Raw genomic sequence first — 17,524 nt, forward strand, 5'->3', positions numbered from 1 at the left:
ATGGTTCAAAGTATTGACGATTACTGCTAATTGGTCGAACACTATCACCGGTAATGTGAAATATACACTGGTACGGACATGTGATATTTGTGTTACCTACTTTAATTTCTGATAAAATCAACATCGTAGAGAACCCGATTGTGTGTGGTCTAAATTAAAATCATACTAACTGATGATATTTTGTTGAATGTGCATTTCCTAAGTCAAGGGTAAATTTGTCCACTGAAGCAACAGCAAAAACAGCTCAGAGAAAGGCGGGGCGTATCGTAGCTAATGAGCCTGCAAAGGAAGCTGGGGGCATATTACCAAGCTATAGCGATAATTATCGCTAAGCTTGGTTAGCGGGTATTAAAATATCACCACGCTCTGACGATTTTTACCGCTGAGATACCTTGATATTATCAAGGTTTATCTCAAAAGCGGTAAAAATCGTGGGAAATGCATGAATATCGCTGTAAAATCAGTGATATTCATGCATAATCGTGACAATGCTCTTAGCCATGTTATCCACCTTTCATTGGATAACATGGCTAAGAACTGCTCTGGGCAGGCGTTAGCTTTTGGAGATAATCGCGCTTAGCGCGATTATTTCCAAAAGTTGGTAATAGGTGATGAAGATGTTAGCGACTGCTTCCAGTCGCTAACATCTTGGCACGCCCACTTTGCATGTCATTAGTGAAATGCCTGCTATCGCCTATTAGCTGTCGCTAACTGGTGTTAGCGACAGCTAGGTAATAGGGCGATAGAATTATCGCCGCTTTAGTGGGAAAAATTCCCGCTAAAGCGGCAATAAGGCCCTTGGTAATATGCCCCCTGTTTTCTATGGCTGCATTCGATAGCGGGGATCACAGTGTAAGTAGTCCCACACCTGCCTGCAAAGGCGTAGGCTGCAAAGTTTGGCACATCCTGTGGGCAAGCAGGTACTCTATGTGAGTACCTGCGCGTGCATTTAATTGTAGTTTTGAAAGAGCTAATATGGCAGTTATAATTAGGAAGGTCGGAGGTTCGGTTCCTGACTTCACCATATTTACAGGACAGCTTTCACATCTGGGCCGGTTCCTAGCGTCCCAGCCAAGGGACATAGCTTTACGGTGGGGCAGTGTCTCGTAGACAGCAAGAATAATAATGGCAACATTTGTCTGCAGAGGGAAGTGTCCTCTCGTTAATAGCCTTATACTGGCTCGTGCAAGCTCACTGTTGCCATGATATTATAAAAAATTTGTTTAATAGTGGCCTCGAGACTGGGTTATTAAGTGCACAGAGTGCTTGTTTTATTAATACCGGCGTAGCGGGTTACTACTCATGGTGCAGCTAGGGCAGCGTGAAGGAATAATGCTGAGGCTGCCTTGTTTTATAGGGTTTTCAGCATGGTTAACGCCCGGCGTGCACCAGGCCCTGCACGTGCGACATAGGTGTCCGGGGTCTCGAAGACTTGTAATTTTATAGTTAAAGTTGAACGTATTTCGGCAATAGGACAGGGCTTTCGTAGGTGTTTTTTAAACTACCTTGTCTTATATTCATCACATAAATACAACACACTGTGTCTGTGTGCACTAGGAACATTATATACACATGGGTACAGGTAAACGAGTGTCCTTGTATGTGATAATCACATGATAAATGCAGTGTAGCGCTTATAGTGTCAGTGCAGTTGTTAAGCACAAGTTAACTTGTATGTTTTAACCAGAGGATAAACATAACACACAATTTAGTGTCTGTGCATGTGCACAAAGCACCTGATAATCATGTGTAAAGTTGACAATGGTCAATGTATGTTTGAAGCACTCGATGAACATAAGGGGGGACCCAGGGAGAGCCAGGCGCGAGCCGGTCTCTCCCTGGGCAGGTTCGCGCGAGGAACATCAACAGGTGGGGGGCTGATTAGCAGAGGGTTGAAAAGGGGAAGTCAGGCGGGGATTAGCAACTGCGTGGCGGGAGGCGTGTAGGGAGGTTGTTTTGCGGCGTGTATTTGTCGTACCTGGGTTTTCTCTGACCACATGGAGGACGTGGAGGAGGTCAGGAGGGCCGTGCGGTTCCTCTGCGATGCCGGGCGCGAGGACCTGCTGCGGCCGGGTGTCCCAGCGGAGGCGTGGGTCGGACTGGCCCGCCCACCTCGCAAGGCTTCCGAGGGCGTTTCCAGGGCCGTGGACGCTTGTTTAACCCCGGGCCCGGAGGAGGAGGAAGACGGCGAGGCGGCCACGCCTGCGGACGGGCACATGCTCGTTTTGCCGGTCGCTGCAGTGGAGCCCCCGCCGGGTGACCCGGGCGCCCCCCAGCAGGTATGTGCATTCCAGTTACTTGGTGCTGGTTCCCGCGGGGCGCCCGGGGGGAGGCGGGGGCGTTCTGCGGGCCGTCAAGCTCCGCGTTCAGGCGGCTTGGTCTCGGGGAAGACGGGGAGGCTGCAGGCGGGCCCTAAACCAAAGCGGGGGCGGAGCCTGGACTCCCTTGGGCACGCGCCGACCCCTCCCCCTGCCGGTATGCCTGTAGTCCCTGCCGTTACGGTGCCCAATTCTCCGGGGGGGGTTTCCCCACTCCTGTGGCTTAATGGCCAGTGTTTTATGCTCTCTCCTGCCATGCTGGGGCCTGGCCCTGCCCCCCCCCGCGATGTTGGCTCCCCGCACACGGGTGACGCCGGTGCTGGGCCACTCACTGCTGCATTGCCGGCTCCAACCCCTCCTGTGGTCCCCACTCCTGCCCCTGCTGTGGTTCCAGTGGGCACTGTCTCTAGATTGCTGCCCCCCCCGGCCACTGCGGCTGTGGCAGCCGGTTTGCCTGGCCCTCGGGCTGCCATCCCCACGCCCCCGGCTCCTGGTATGAGGGGTTTGTTCAACGAGGGGGCGCCCCAGTACCCGGGGCAAGCCTTGTTCCCGGTCCCCAGGGGGCGGCCAAGTGGCCACTTGGGGGGTCAATCGACTGGGTCGGGAGGTGTCCATGGTCTGGCGTCGGTGGGCCGTCCCTTGGGGGAAAATTGCGGTTCAGCTTTCAGGGACCATGTTGTCGCGCACCCTTCATCGTCTGGCTTGAGCGGCAGCAGTTTTCAATCTGCGCCTTCGGCTGGGCGGCTGTTGGCAGTTTCTACGGGCCCGGGAACTGTCCCCACGGCTGTTTCCAGTGGTGGGCTTTCAGGGGGGCTATCTGGAGCGGATACCTCTTCTACAGTTTTCTGTCCACAAAGCTTTCAGACCATTGATTGGCAGTTTTATGATGGGGGTATTGGTGATGGGGCTATGCCCAGTGGAAGTAATCAAGTTGAATTTTCTGATGCAGCTTTCGGTGGGAGTTTTCATGATGATGAGTTGGAAGAGGGGGAATTGAGGGACAAAGATGTTGGGCTTTTGGCAGCACGGGCCCAGGGGGGTGGGTTGGGGCAACCCACTGTTTCTCGTGTTTTGCAGGAGTCTAGAGCGGACCCTGCAGGTGTACGAGGGGCAGTGTGGTCTGGACCTTCTCAGCGGGATCGTGGGGCCGTCGCCCAGCAGTCGGAGCAGTTACCAAGAGGTAAGGATGGGTGGTGGTCAGTGTGGCAACCTAGGGAGAGTCTCCCGGTTAAGTGTACAAGATCTGTTGGTATGGGTGATGGGGTTGTGGTTGAGCGAGTCGCTCTGGCACCGAGGCTTGAGCGGCCCGTAATTTCAAATGTGCAACCTAGGGAGAGTCTCCCGGTTAAGAGTACAAGATCCTGTGGTACGGGTGATGGGGTTGTGGTTGAGCGAGTCGCTCTGGCACCGAGGCTTGAGCGGCCCGTAATTTCAAATGTTTCTACTGTGCAAGTTGCAAAAGAAGTTTCTATATCGGGGGATGGCGGGGTGGATGCCACTCGGGTAACGGAGGATAGTATCCTACCGAAAAAGTTGCCTTATTCTGGGGTGGGGATGCCCTTGGGGTCCCATTTATCTGAAAAAACAAAGAATCTGATCTGGTCTGGGGCTTTTGTAGATGTTTTTCGTCTTCTCCACAGGGATGTCCAGGCAAAAGAAGGGTCGAAAGAGGAGGAATTAGAATTGGCTCGGAGGCCTCGCGTTCCGAAGTCCATAGAGAATTGGACTTCGGCCTTTCTCATTTATGCCAGCGTTTATTGTCAACGTCATCCTGAGAAAGCGATAGACATGTTTAAATATGCAGATGTCATCCGCAAGGCTCACAGTTATTTTGGAGGCTTTGCTTGGTTGTCCTACGATGACGAATTTAGGGCGCGCATGGCCGCTTTTCCTGAGCGTTCGTGGGGTGCGGTTGACTCTGAGTTATGGTTGCAATGGATGGCATCGGCAAACCCTCCTGCTACGACCCACACAGCTAGCGGGCAACCTGTGTTTTATCGGCCCTTTTCAGCTCGCCCCGCTCAGTCTGGGGCGGGGGTTTGGGGCAGAGGTCAATCAGCCGCTTCTGGCACTTGCTGGCATTTTAACAGAGGTTCCTGTAACAGACCCGCTTGCAGGTATAAACATGAGTGTTCACAGTGTGGAGGGAAGCACGCCCTCACCCAGTGTTTTCCCGGCCAGAGATGGGGTGATCAGGGACGGGGTTCTGGGGGCAGGGGGCAGCACCATCAGTCTGTTTACAAGGGCCCCTACTCCTATTAGGCAGGAGGTTCTCGACCTCTGGCTGGTGGATTATCCGGATTTTGAGGCAGCTAAGATTTTGTCTTGGGGCTTCAAAATTGGGTTTCGGATTGGGTATCAGGGACCCAGGGTGGGCAGGTGGTCGGATAATTTGAAGTCTGCGAAGGAGAGTCCACATGTGGTGCGGAAGAAACTGGATGCAGAGCTTGCGGCTGGTAGGATTGCTGGTCCTTTTGTGCATTGTCCCCTGCCTGACTTGATTGTATCACCCCTGGGCGTGGTGCCCAAGAAGGCGGAAGGGGAGTTTCGTCTTATTCATCACCTGTCCTGGCCCGAGGGTTCCTCAATCAATGACTTTATTGATCCAGCTGACTCAACTGTCACTTATGCTTCGGTGGACGATGCCTTACGGCTCGTGCGCACGGCTGGTGTTGGGGCTTTGCTGGCGAAGAGCGACATTCAGTCGGCTTTCCGGCTATTGCCCATTCATCCTTGGGATTTCAGTCTGTTAGGAATGCATTTTGATGGTAGTTTCTACGTGGATCGGGTGTTGCCCATGGGCTGTTCAGTGTCATGCTCCCTGTTTGAAACCTTCAGTACCTTCCTGCAGTGGCGATTCACTTTTGTCAGTGGCCACGCGTTGGTCTGTCATTACCTTGATGATTTTCTTTTCATTGGGGAGGGTTGCTCTGGGCAGTGTCAGTCGGCTTTGAACATCTTTCAGGCTCTAGCGGAGGAATTGGGTGTCCCCTTGGCGCCGGACAAGACAGAGGGTCCCTGTACGTCCCTGACTTTTTTGGGGATCGAAATTGATACTCTGTCTATGGTGGCGAGACTGCCTGTGGCTAAAGTGAAGGAAATGTCTGCTTTCATACATCTGGTGTTGGGGGAGCGGAAAGTGGTTTTGAAAACTGTTCAGAAGTTGTTGGGTTATCTCAATTTTGCTTGCCGGGTTGTTCGGGCGGGCAGGACGTTCTGCAGACGTCTGGGTCTGTCCATGTCCGGAGCAAGCCTTCCCCATCATAGGGTGCGCATTACCACCGCTGTGCGTGCCGATTTGACTGTCTGGCTTCGTTTTCTGCAAGACTTTAATGGCGTGTCCTTGTTTTTTGCGGATGAGGACATGGTGTGGCAAGTACAGTTGTTCACTGATGCGTCAGGGGCTCACGGATTCGGAATATTTTGGGAAGGTCGATGGTGCGCGGCCGGCTGGCCGGCGCACTGGAAGGATCAGGGTCGCAGCATTGCGTTTCTGGAGCTCTTCCCGCTGCTGGTTGCTTTGCACCTATGGGGGGATGAGTTTCAGAATCGTTCCGTCTTGTTTCACGTGGACAATTTGGCTGTAGTACACCTTGTCAATCACCAAAAGGCTCGCGATTTGCGGGTTTTGCGGCTCCTGCGCGCATTCATGCTGCGGTGTCTGCAACTGAATATTGTCTTTAAAGCGCGGCATGTTCCTGGTACTTCTAATTGCATCGCTGACTCTTTGTCTCGCTTTCAGTGGTCCGAGTTCCGCAAGTTAGCTCCTGGGGCGGACCTGGCACCAACACCGATCCCACAGTACGTATGGGACCTGGGGGATTGAGGGTTCACCACTTGGTGGAAAATTCTGTGGCTGAATCCACCAGGCGGGGTTATGTGAAAGCCTGGTCTGAGTTTCTGCAGTTTTGCAAGGTTTCGATGGGGCCGTTCAGGGCTGGTTGGTCTGATGAACAATGCATCTTGCAGTTTGTTTTACATCTGGCGGACAAAGGCCTGGCGCCCACTACCATTTCGGGTAAATTGGCTGGGGTTTCTTTTTATGGACAGCTTTGGTGGGGGAGGGATCCGGTTGGGGGGGTGTTGGTTCGTAAATTGTTGAAAGGTTTGGCCAGGCTCCGGGCTGGGGGTCAGCAGCTCCGGCAGCCCGTGACGTTTGAATTGCTCCAGTTGATGTTGCCGGAACTGGAGGTGTGTTGTCATGATGCTTTTGAGTGTGCCAAATTTCGTTTGTGTTTTGTGTGGTTGTTCTTTGGGGCATTTCGGGCATCAGAGTTGCTGGGGTTGCGGGGCAGGGTAGGCATGACCAGCGGTGAGGTGGTGTTGGAAAGTGACAGAGTGCGACTTTGGCTGCGGGCATCCAAAACCGACCAGATGGGGAGGGGTAAGTGGGTGTTCCTTGGTAGGAGTGGGGTCTCTGCATGTTGCCCGGTTGGGGAATGGGAAGGGTTTGTGTCCTCTCCGCATTTTCTACAGGGGTCCATATTTTGTCATGCGGATGGTAGTCCCATAGTGGCATCTCAATTGTTGGCTGTATTACGTAAGGTCTTGTTGCGTTTGGGGAAGGACCCTGTTCAGTTTGGTACCCATTCCTTCAGAATTGGTGCGGCGACGGAGGCCGCCCGCCTGGGGTGGGACTGGTCCCAGATCCGACGCATTGGTCGTTGGCGTTCCAAGTGTTGTGAAAAGTATGTGAGGAAATAGTGCATTTTTGGCTGGTCTAACATTTCTTTCTCTCCTAGGTCCCTGGCTATCAGTCGCCGGATGCAAAAGAAGGGTGTGGATACTGGGGCACTCTTTTATTAAACGAGCAGCTTTAGCCGCTGCCAGCCAGCTTTGTGGGAGATCACTTGGCCTGAACAGTATGACACATGAAGTCTCATGGCATGGAACAGGGGGAATGCGCTGGGGTGGGCTTTTTCCCGCCTTGGCTGCTTTGGTTTCGCAGTGTTTGGGGGGCCCTCCGGATCTCCTGGTGCTACATTTGGGAGAGAATGACTTGGTTTCTCTCTCTGGGCTGACCTTGTTAAAATTAATGAAGCAGGACCTGGAAATCATCCGAACCACATGGGAGAGCACCATGCTCATATGGACTGAGTTTGTGCCCCGTTTGCACTGGCGTGGGGCACGGACCCATTCTGCCCTGGAAAAGGCTAGACGGAAAGTGAACAGGACAATGCGCCTTTTTTGTCAACATTGGGGGATATACAGTTTGAACCATTATCATTTACAAGTATCTGAACATCATTTATTTTGTGAGGACGGTGTGCATCTCTCAGCTTTGGGCCTCTCTTTTTACCTCCTTGAACTCAGGGACTTGATTAGCAAGGTTCTTCAAGTACAGTTGTGGTGTGCTCCTTCCTTTCCTTTAGGTGGGGCAGGAAAACGCTAAAGGTTTTCCTGGGTGGCGGGTTTTTGTTAGTGGGGGTGGGCAGCCTGGAGCGGGTTGGCCATCCTGAAGGGTAGCGTTGGGTAGGCTAGGGTTAGTAGGCAGGAGTTTGTTCGGGGTTTTGGGATTTAGGTTTCGTAGGCTCACTGTAGAGTTGAATTATGTAAATAATAAATAAATAATGAATATGTTTATGATATTGATGATGCACCTGTCCTAAAATAAAAGTGGCCTTTCTTGCTCCTAAAAGAAGGTGTGGACAATGTTTTCTTGCGCGAGGGGGGACCCAGGGAGAGCCAGGCGCGAGCCGGTCTCTCCCTGGGCAGGTTCGCGCGAGGAACATCAACAGGTGGGGGGCTGATTAGCAGAGGGTTGAAAAGGGGAAGTCAGGCGGGGATTAGCAACTGCGTGGCGGGAGGCGTGTAGGGAGGTTGTTTTGCCCCACCCACCCTCCCTCTTTTTCTTTTTCTTTCTTTATTTCTGGGTTTGTTCTTTTGCGGTGCTCTAGGCACTGTTTTAGTTTAGGTAGGTTTGCCACTGTTAGGATGGGTGCCTTTGTTCTTTTGTAGGCGGGTTTTTGTTAGTGGGGGTGGGCAGCCTGGAGCGGGTTGGCCATCCTGAAGGGTAGCGTTGGGTAGGCTAGGGTTAGTAGGCAGGAGTTTGTTCGGGGTTTTGGGATTTAGGTTTCGTAGGCTCACTGTAGAGTTGAATTATGTAAATAATAAATAAATAATGAATATGTTTATGATATTGATGATGCACCTGTCCTAAAATAAAAGTGGCCTTTCTTGCTCCTAAAAGAAGGTGTGGACAATGTTTTCTTGCGCGAAGCGTTGTTATAGTGATTTAAGCGTGTGTGCCCTAAGCGCAGGATAAACAGTGTCAAGTACAGTGTGTATGTGTTGAGTACACGTAAACACACTGCAGTATCTGGTTGCGGGCACTACTTCATGTTTTTAGTACATATGTGTGCGCACTGTGCATATGTTTGTATATGCACTGAACACTCAAGGAGAGCACTTGCATGTTTAAAGTTGGCGTGTGTGTGCACTAAGTCCTTGATATACACAGTGGCATGGTCAAAGTCGGAAGGTGTACAAACAAAAAAATGCGAGGAAGCAGATAGTACTGTATTTATATTTGGACTATTTAAATCAGGACATCATGCTTACACTATTATTTGTATAGTCTGTAACGTGCACTGAGGATACAAGAACATACTTGGTTCGTGTGTGCTGAGGACAGGATACCAAATTACATACTCTGTACGGGTTACACCGGGGACAAGGGGGGTGCACAGTACCGTATTTGTGGTCTGTGTATGTACCGAGCACAGGATACATATAGATACCCCAGGTTTAGAATCAGTTTGTGCAATAGGTACATAATACACTTTGGGCCAGATGTAGGTCGACCGGTATTGAGCCATTTGCTATGTAGGGGAGATTCGGTAAATACCGAATCGTTATTTACCGATTCTTTATTTATCGAATCATCTTTTACCGATTCAGTATTTACCATATTGGTAAATGACATGTAGGAAGCACTTTGAAGAGCGCTTCTGTGCTTTAAGGATTTGTTATTTACCACCAACTATTAGTTGGTGGTAAATAACGAATACCTCTGTAAATGCAAATCTGTGCATTTACACCAGTGCCATGTGGCAGACATACATGCCCTTAGGGCATGTATGTGTGCCACATGTGCACACAAGCACTATTCAGGGGTGCAACAGGGTGTCAATGTGACACCCTGCCACCCTTGACTCTTTCCCTATTTTACCGAATCGGTAATTACCGATTCAGTAATTGACATTCATTCCTATGGGCCTCCAGGCTTAACGATTTGGACATTTTTTACCGAATTATTTGCTACATAGCATTTACCGATTCTAAAATACCGAATCGGTAAAATTCGGGATTTTAGAATCGGTAAATACTATTTACCTACATCTGGCCCCTAGTGTTGTATTCGGGGACCGTGCTTGCGGAATGTTTATGACGATTTCATCGTATGTGTAGATCTGGAGACAATAAAATGGTTACACGGGGAGGGCCTCAGCACCTAAGAAACACAATGGTGGGTGGGAACCTTAATGGGTGACCGAAAGGGCACGCACAAGGTAACCCATCATGTGTTGATTATTCCTTCATTAGGCCAGGCATTAGGGAATGCTGTGTGTGTCTAGGCGCATGTACGCTTGAACAGGATTTGGCAATGCCAATAGCGCCAGCTTGGCAAGAAATGTGCATGTCGGGCCATGGCTTCAACACACCTTAAGTAACCATGAATGCCCTGATACACTCCACTTTATACTCCATGCCTTCATTAAGTAACCATGGAGGCGCTATTACATTCCACGGTATACTCCAGGGACATTCTTTAATTAGGGGGCGCACGTACACGTGGAGTAAACATTTGGGGGGGCAGGTGCAGGGGATGCTGTTAACTACAAGACTATACGGTAACGACATTGATTGATTACATTCCCCTCACGTCGGACACAGTGGGTTAACCATGGGCATTTCACTTTGTTGGCAGCACTTCTCATAAGGGTCCAAGATGGTAGATGGCGCTTGCATTTCTCATTTAAAGGCTTCATTTATCGGGTCATATCAATGGCATTGACACAGCAATGCGGAAAATCATATAATCTCTTGCGGAAATATAAGAAGAAGGTCCCCAGTTATGCAACTGGTCCTATGCTAGGCACCCTCACTGTAAGCCTAATTTCAATGTGTACCATGTAATACAACTGGTGCTATGCTAAGTGCTCTCAGTTGGTTGTGCCACCCACAAGGGTAGCCTTGCAAATGCCTTGCACTGTGGGCTATGGACTTCGATGGCTGTTCTGTGGCTATAAGCGACCAACGGCCAGATTCATCATACTAAAATCGGCTCGCAAAGGGCCAGATTCTGAGAATCTGGCCCTTTGCGAGCGCTATTTTTGCATTTGGGATTCATCATCCCAAATGCAAAAATCGCTATACTAGATATCGCTATATTGTGAAGAATCGCATTTAAGGAATCTCAATTAGAGATTCTTTAAATGCTCTTCTTGAACCTTTTTGAAATTGCGAATTCGCAATATGGGGCCGCTATTTACCGCGAAGTGTAACTTCGTGGTAAATAGCGAAAACGTAGAAAAATGCACTTTAGTCCATTTTTCTAAGTTGTATGTTACACACACACATGTCCTTTGGACATGTGTGTGCGCAACACCAGTGTACATTTGCATTTCAGGGGTGCTACAGGGTGTCCTTTGGACACCCTGGCACCCTTGAAATCGCTTCCTTATTTGCGATTCGCTGATTGCTAATCGCAAATAAGGAATGACTCCCCATTCATTCCTATGAGCCTTGAGGCCCATAGGAATGAATGGGAAAGCCATTCCTTATTTGCGATTAGCAATTAGCGAATCGCAAATAAGGAAGCAGTAGAAATTGCAAAATAAATTGCGATTTCTACATGCATCCCGTTTTGCGAGTCTTTAATAGCGATTCCTTAATAATCGCTATTAAGGACTCGCAAAAGAGGACAATGATGAATCTGGCCGCAAGTGTCTAGCGGCAGCAGGACTTAGACTTAGGGGCAGCACACAGACGGCGCACAGGATAACCCTCTGTCATCAGGGTTCTAAGAAAGGTAAAAATCCTAAATTAAAGCGGAGAGGTAAAAAGCCAGAGGTTTTGTAATGTCACGTCAATCCGTCAACCCCTCCCCACGTAAAGGCATAGGCCACTCGCATCTAGCTCACTGTCATCTCTGATAATGGCATTTTATCAGTGCCGTAGATACCGCATCGCAGTAGAGCGAGGCCTGAATGCGCTAATGTGTCCGTCACATGATGCGAACAAGGGAGCTGGCATGGGAACCCTATCTGTTTGGCCAAAGGCTAAGAGCATTGATCATCATCTGTGGCTGTGTCCAGGCGAGCATACTATGAGGCTCGAGTCCAGCTCAGTACACAAACATAATTTGCCCCCTCGTTCTCCTTTTCGTTAGCATCATTTGCACATTTGTAGGTGGTTTTTGTGATACACAGTTACACATAACATATGTCACATGATGTTTTTGTGCTATATAACACACATTCTAATTTGTTTAGTGTGAAACATGACTTGCCTTAATGTTTGCATCACATCTGGCTCGTGCACATTTGGGTGCCTATGTTATCAGACAGACTGGATTCGGGGTAGTATCACACAGTATCGATGCATCCGTGTGGCGTCACACAGTCCCAGCACACCCCTGGGAGTGTGCAAGGTGGCATTATATGCCTAGGGTTTTTCATGCGGTATCTCGGCACCCCGGTGCCTGTCAGCTATTCCTGTGTTGTCACACAGGACCAACTCCCCCCTGGGGCTGGATTTGGGGCATTTGGATGCCTATGTCAGACAGTAACTGTGAACCATTGGGTGCGGATAGTATCTAAGCACCCTAAGCTGGGGGTGAGTGTGAAAAGGGGGGGTACAGTCTCACGAAGTAGCGATGACTTGCGAATTGTGTTTGTCATCTAAATACAAAGGGCACTAATCAATAATGTTTAATTTTCATTTATGTATGACTGGATACACGCCTGCTGCCTGGGAAATGTTCCTCACCGCTAGGACTGCAAGATCAGGACAACCAAGGGGACCAGGAGATCCGAAACTTGAGTGCCAAGCTACGGCATCACGTGTGATGGGCGATCAATTCAAGGGCCCAGTCGGTACCAGCAGGAGACAGTGCGGCCCATGCACTATAGTTGAAGTGTATAAGTGTGTCATACATTGGGGTTTGTCATTTGTGGTAAATTAGCAATACGCTGCTTTATAGGTGGACACCTGGCTAGCTCGACTAGAACTCAGGTATGACAGGCGGATGCGACACATCAACAACCTTGTCGTGGAACGGTGATCTGCCATTACAGGTGCCTGTGCTCGCAGGCGCATGTCATAGCGGACACTACAGTGTTGGGGATGCTACGTAGTAGGAGGATAGGCTAGCACTGAGCTTATCCCAGAAAAATAATAGTCAGGGGCAGGTAGTGCACGGTGTACATGATACGCTTATGGGAGACCTCAGGAGGTGCCAGCACTATATTGGTTTTGTATAGGTATGTTACTAATTGGTTCTGCCAGCCGTAGTAATGTAGCAGTACGCTGCTTCACAGGAGTGTGCCTTGCCAGCTTGGCCAAACCCAGGAGTAATGGGCATATGCAACACCTCAGCACCCCTTGTCGGGAAGCAGTACTCTGACTTTACGGCGCCTGTGCTCCCATCTGCCATCGTAGCAAACACTGCGTGGTGGGGATATTCCATAGTAAGGAGGGAGGCATACACAGAGCATTTCCCAGAGCATAGTGGTCAGGGTGGGTGGTTCACGGACTTCATGATATGCTCGTAGGAGATGTTGGGGCCTGTGGTTCCCTGGATAGACTTCCAATTGCACCAACAATTAATGTCAGCGTCTGGGGTAGCCGTGGCCTATCGGGCACACCATGATGCCATCAATTGAGCCCATCTAGTGGCCCCATGGCAGCAGGTCTACTTTCCCTGAGTCAGACAGCCCTAGCATATCTATCCCGCACTTGGGAGGGGGTGGGGAAGGACTGGGTACGCCTGGGTACGCCTGGGTAGAAAGGTGGGTCGACATGCCTGTCCCTATACCTAGTAACAAATGGCTGAGGCTAGCTAGGGCTTGACACTTACAGACTATAGCTCAGGGGTGCATCTGGGGGGATTCGTGCTTTGTAAAAGAGGGCGTCCATTTGTCCACACAACATGGGATGAAACCGTCGCAGAGAATCTTCTTGCCTAGTTAGTGGTGTACAGGGACAAGGCATGACATTGCAGTGAGTCGGCTAGTTTTGTGAATTTTAAGGACAGGGCATGACCTTTCAGTGTAGGAGGGTGGGGGGGGGGGCAGATAGCCGGTCAACTACGCTGGCCTGTGGCGGTACGGTCATGATTGGTGAGCAGTAAATGTAAGGTCCTTAGAGGGCGCGCCATTCTTGAATGGGGTCGCCCAAGGGGAGGGACAAGTTGTCTCTCCTAGAACTCCAGGGGCAGTTACAGCCTGTTAGCTACATGGGTGCGGGGGGAGTCACGCTTTCTCTAGGCTGGTTGGCCACCCAGAACGTGCACAATGAAGCCAGTAAATGGCGCAGAGATGCAAGGGCCCCCTTTAATGGAGTTAATAGAGCGTACGGGGGTAACCAGGGGGGAAGTACCCTCACGGTAAATGGGCCCTCTGCGCATGCGCACTTCGACGGAAGGGCGTGGTTAATAGGGCGTACGGGGATAACTGGGGGGGAATTACCCTCTCGGTAAACGGGCCTTCTGCGCATGTACACTCCGACAGGAGGGCGTGGTTTAAGTGATAAGGATCTGACACCAAGTAGTGACCTTGCCGTAGGCCCAAATAGGATTCGCAGAAAAGTAATTATTGTATGATTGATACGTTAGATTTGGATAGGAAATAACTTGTAATAGAATTATGTTAAGGTTAGCCATCTGATATCTGTATATAAAAATTGTAATCTAATGTCATCGAACGTTTTCTGCGTACTTGTGTAAATATTGTTTATTCCAATTTTGATGTATTTTTATGTTTTAATAAATACGGCCGGGGGTTGTACGACCCCCGCCTCCAAAGAAATCTCTCTCATATCCTTATTAATAATGTTTGTTAACGGAGGGGGGTCATCCTCCGGCAGTCCCTGGCCATACAAGAGTGCTCTATGCTGACTGACTGCTTGGTAGTCATTATCTACACCGAGTTTCAAATCTAAAGAAAGAATTAGCCTTAGTACTGCTACTATTCAGAGAAAAGGATAGTTTAGCTCAGTTTTCTATCAGAAAGAAATGATTGGCACTTGACAAACATTTGTTATAATTTTTGTTTAAAAATTGATATCGAAAGAAGAACACCAGCAAATTGAGTTTATGCATACCTCTCATAGGACCCTCACTTGTCTTGGAATCCAATTAAATTCTCCCAATGTACAAACTGCTTCCTGTAGATGCCAATGCCCTGCAAGCTTTCCTCCTGCTCCAAACCAAAAATGTTTTCTCTTCAATTGACTTCAAAGAGACCACCCTCAAAAACATTTGACCTCACAGCCCTTGGAGACTCCTATGTTTGTTAGATATGCATCATAAGAGCAACTGCGGACTAGGGGGCAGAGTTACAAGTCCCTTGCACCACTTTTGCGTCACTTTTCCCATGTTAAAAGTGACACAAAAGTGGCGCAAGGGACTTGTAAATCTGCCCATAGGAACATTGGTGTTGCTTCCCATTCACCACTATAAAAGCTATTAAACAAACTGGATTCTTTAATAAGTGAAACAGAAATTATTAAAATGTTATATTTGACTATTAAGAATAGTTTTGGAGAGTTGCTTGGAGGAGATCCAAGTCTGAGGGGCGCTAGGTGAGCTCCCATCGGGCGTGCGCCATGATGCCCATTTCAAATATTCAGCAACTGCAGCCTACCCTGGGGACTAAATTAATCGCGGATTGCAGAACTGGATCTGTTGGTACCAATCACCAGATGTTGCCTTTGGCTGCCTTGAAGATTCTGGCCAGGATTGATACCACAAGGTCTGATGCCCCACTGCTTGACTTAGCAGCGTTGATGTGTCTCAGAGTGGATCCTGAATAAGAGCATCTCAATATACAACTTAAGTCCCACTGCCTCTACTGATGGTGACTCGCAGAATTTGACTTGGCAGTGGGGACTGGATCAAGAGCGGGTTCTCCAATTGCAGTTACTCACAATGAGCTTTTTATGTGCCTCCATCTTTCGCCCTCTTTCTGCTATAAACTCAGTTTTACCATTCTGGGGAGAAGTACTTTAGAGCCTGGATGGGAGTAGTTGGAAGTTCAGCTTGAAATGGGAAACTCCATTCTACTGTGTTCTCAACATGAATTTGCAGTGCTTCCCTTTGAGGCCTCTATCCTCGTCCGTTTGTATTAAGTACATACCCAATCAACCCTTGACGGCTTGGGCAAAATAGTATGAACTGGTAGGTGTGCCTACAAGGTATTTGTTTCAATACTTAATTTTGAATAGTTTTAACTCTTTACTCAATGCAAGTGTTTGTATCTTACTTGCAAATTAATTTATTTTATGTATATTTTAAGCTCTTCATGCATAACCAATTTATGTACAATTCTGGTTCTCTAGTAAAGTATGAAAACATCAGATTATATCAGAAAATATCGCAAAATATATAAAAAAAAACATGGGTGTATATTAAAAAACAAATTTTATCTTAAACAATTATGATAATGGTACTGGTTAGTTTATCACACAATGAAACAAGAAGGTGTGGAGAAATACAGATGTTTTTGTCCTTCACAGTAAAAATTGTGTACACTTTTTTCAGATAGAATTAAGGCGAATCAACCGATTGATACAAAAGAATACAGCCTATGATGACATTACACAGAAAATAAGTGTAATTGTTGATGTTTCGGTCTTTAGGCTGTCGTCTGCAAGATCATCTTCAGGACTATACAAGTTATAATGGTTGACCCTGGAAAATCAGTGTGAAAATCACTGTCACTGTGGCGTCCAGAAATATATACAGCGACTGGATATTTTATGTAGAGGAGTGGATCTTAATTTCAAATTATGGTGATTATGGTGAAACTCCCAAAAATGAGTAGATAATTGTAAGAGATGATGCGTTTGATATTGGTCTCTTTTCAATACATAAGAAGAAATATGCCTGAGATTCATTGAAGCAACTCACAGTTATTTTATTTGTATAAACGAGTCAGCGACTCTGCGAGGGAATGTGTTACCCAATGGGATTTTGCTACAACAGTTCCCAGATTATTATTTTTTTTTTATTGACATCACATTAGGATATTATTTGCATAAATTCGTAACATAAATGACAGTGAATAATAATACCTGTCATTATTAAAGTACATTCAATAAATCCGAGTAGATAAATATAATCAGAATCAACATCTGGTATAATTGATCAACAAAATTTCAACAAAAATAATTACAATACACCATAAATAATCCTTCTTACTGCAACCCATCAACCCTATATACATAAAGACCGAGTAATAGATTTCTTCATCTAAATTATTCTATATCGCGACAATAGGACCCCAAATTTTCTCAATCTTAACCACAGATCCTGATCCCCTGGTCTTTGCCAGAGCAGTTTCCAGGCCATGGGTTTCTTTAATTATAGACCACCAATTACAAATAGTCGGCGGTAGTGGTGAAATCCACCTCCGAGCAATAGCTAGCCTAGCTGCCCCATCATAATTGAGAAAGACCGTGCAACAGCTGGTTTATCAGCTTTATAGCCTAGCATAATTTCTACATCTGCTAGCATAGGGCCCACACCAAGCTTACTAAAAAACACATGACCAATCTTCTGCATTCTATAAACATGTGAGTAAGATTTGCAGCTTAAGTCCCGCATTTAGGGCACTTGGTCTTCTCGCTGCCATTATTAGCTCCTGCCCATTTGGCAATCCTCTCTGGTGTATAATACAACATGCCTACTGTGCGAAATTGTTGTAGTCGTAAACTAACAGAATGGACAGAGTCACTTATGTTACCCAGAGCCTGAGTAATCATAACGGGTGTTATTACTGTATTCAGTACTTGACTCCAGCGTGTCGCTAATTTTACAGTACCATCTACCTTGAAACTGGCCAACTGTTTGTACGAATTGCCTATGAGAGATCTGATTTTCTCCCCATATAAAAGATCCCAGATAGGAGATTTAGTGATCGCACTTGGATCCAAGTTCTTCCCCAGAAAATCCCTTATCTGAAGATATTTAAATAGAGAGG

The 17,524-nt window shown here is 48.0% G+C and overlaps 2 protein-coding genes across 2 annotated transcripts in view; one reads left to right on the forward strand and one right to left on the reverse strand.

Annotated features, from left to right (window-relative positions):
* LOC144818542 (alcohol dehydrogenase E chain-like) overlaps nucleotides 1-17,524 on the reverse strand; it is a 637,149-nt gene that overhangs the window by 385,095 nt on the left and 234,530 nt on the right. The gene's annotated exons all lie outside the window — the stretch shown is intronic.
* Nucleotides 3,799-8,046, forward strand: LOC144819129 (uncharacterized). The gene is made up of 3 exons (XM_078677117.1): nucleotides 3,799-3,821; nucleotides 4,581-6,119; nucleotides 7,061-8,046. The coding sequence occupies exons 1-3, from the start codon at nucleotides 3,799-3,801 to the stop codon at nucleotides 7,122-7,124; spliced, it is 1,626 nt and encodes a 541-aa protein (XP_078533243.1). The 3' UTR covers nucleotides 7,125-8,046.

This window comes from Lissotriton helveticus, chromosome 2_1 (genome assembly GCF_964261635.1).
Source record: "Lissotriton helveticus chromosome 2_1, aLisHel1.1, whole genome shotgun sequence".
Lineage (NCBI taxonomy): Eukaryota > Metazoa > Chordata > Amphibia > Caudata > Salamandridae > Lissotriton > Lissotriton helveticus.

What these genes read in the sequence shown, in the direction of transcription:
- LOC144819129 (XM_078677117.1), top strand. Translation starts at nt 3,799, where the DNA reads ATGGCGGGGTGGATGCCACTCGG. An exon ending in GCGGGGTGGATGCCACTCGG is followed by an intron (nt 3,822 to 4,580) that starts GTAACGGAGGAT and finishes TACTCCTATTAG; the next exon opens with GCAGGAGGTTCTCGACCTCT. An exon ending in GCACCAACACCGATCCCACA is followed by an intron (nt 6,120 to 7,060) that starts GTACGTATGGGA and finishes TTTCTCTCCTAG; the next exon opens with GTCCCTGGCTATCAGTCGCC.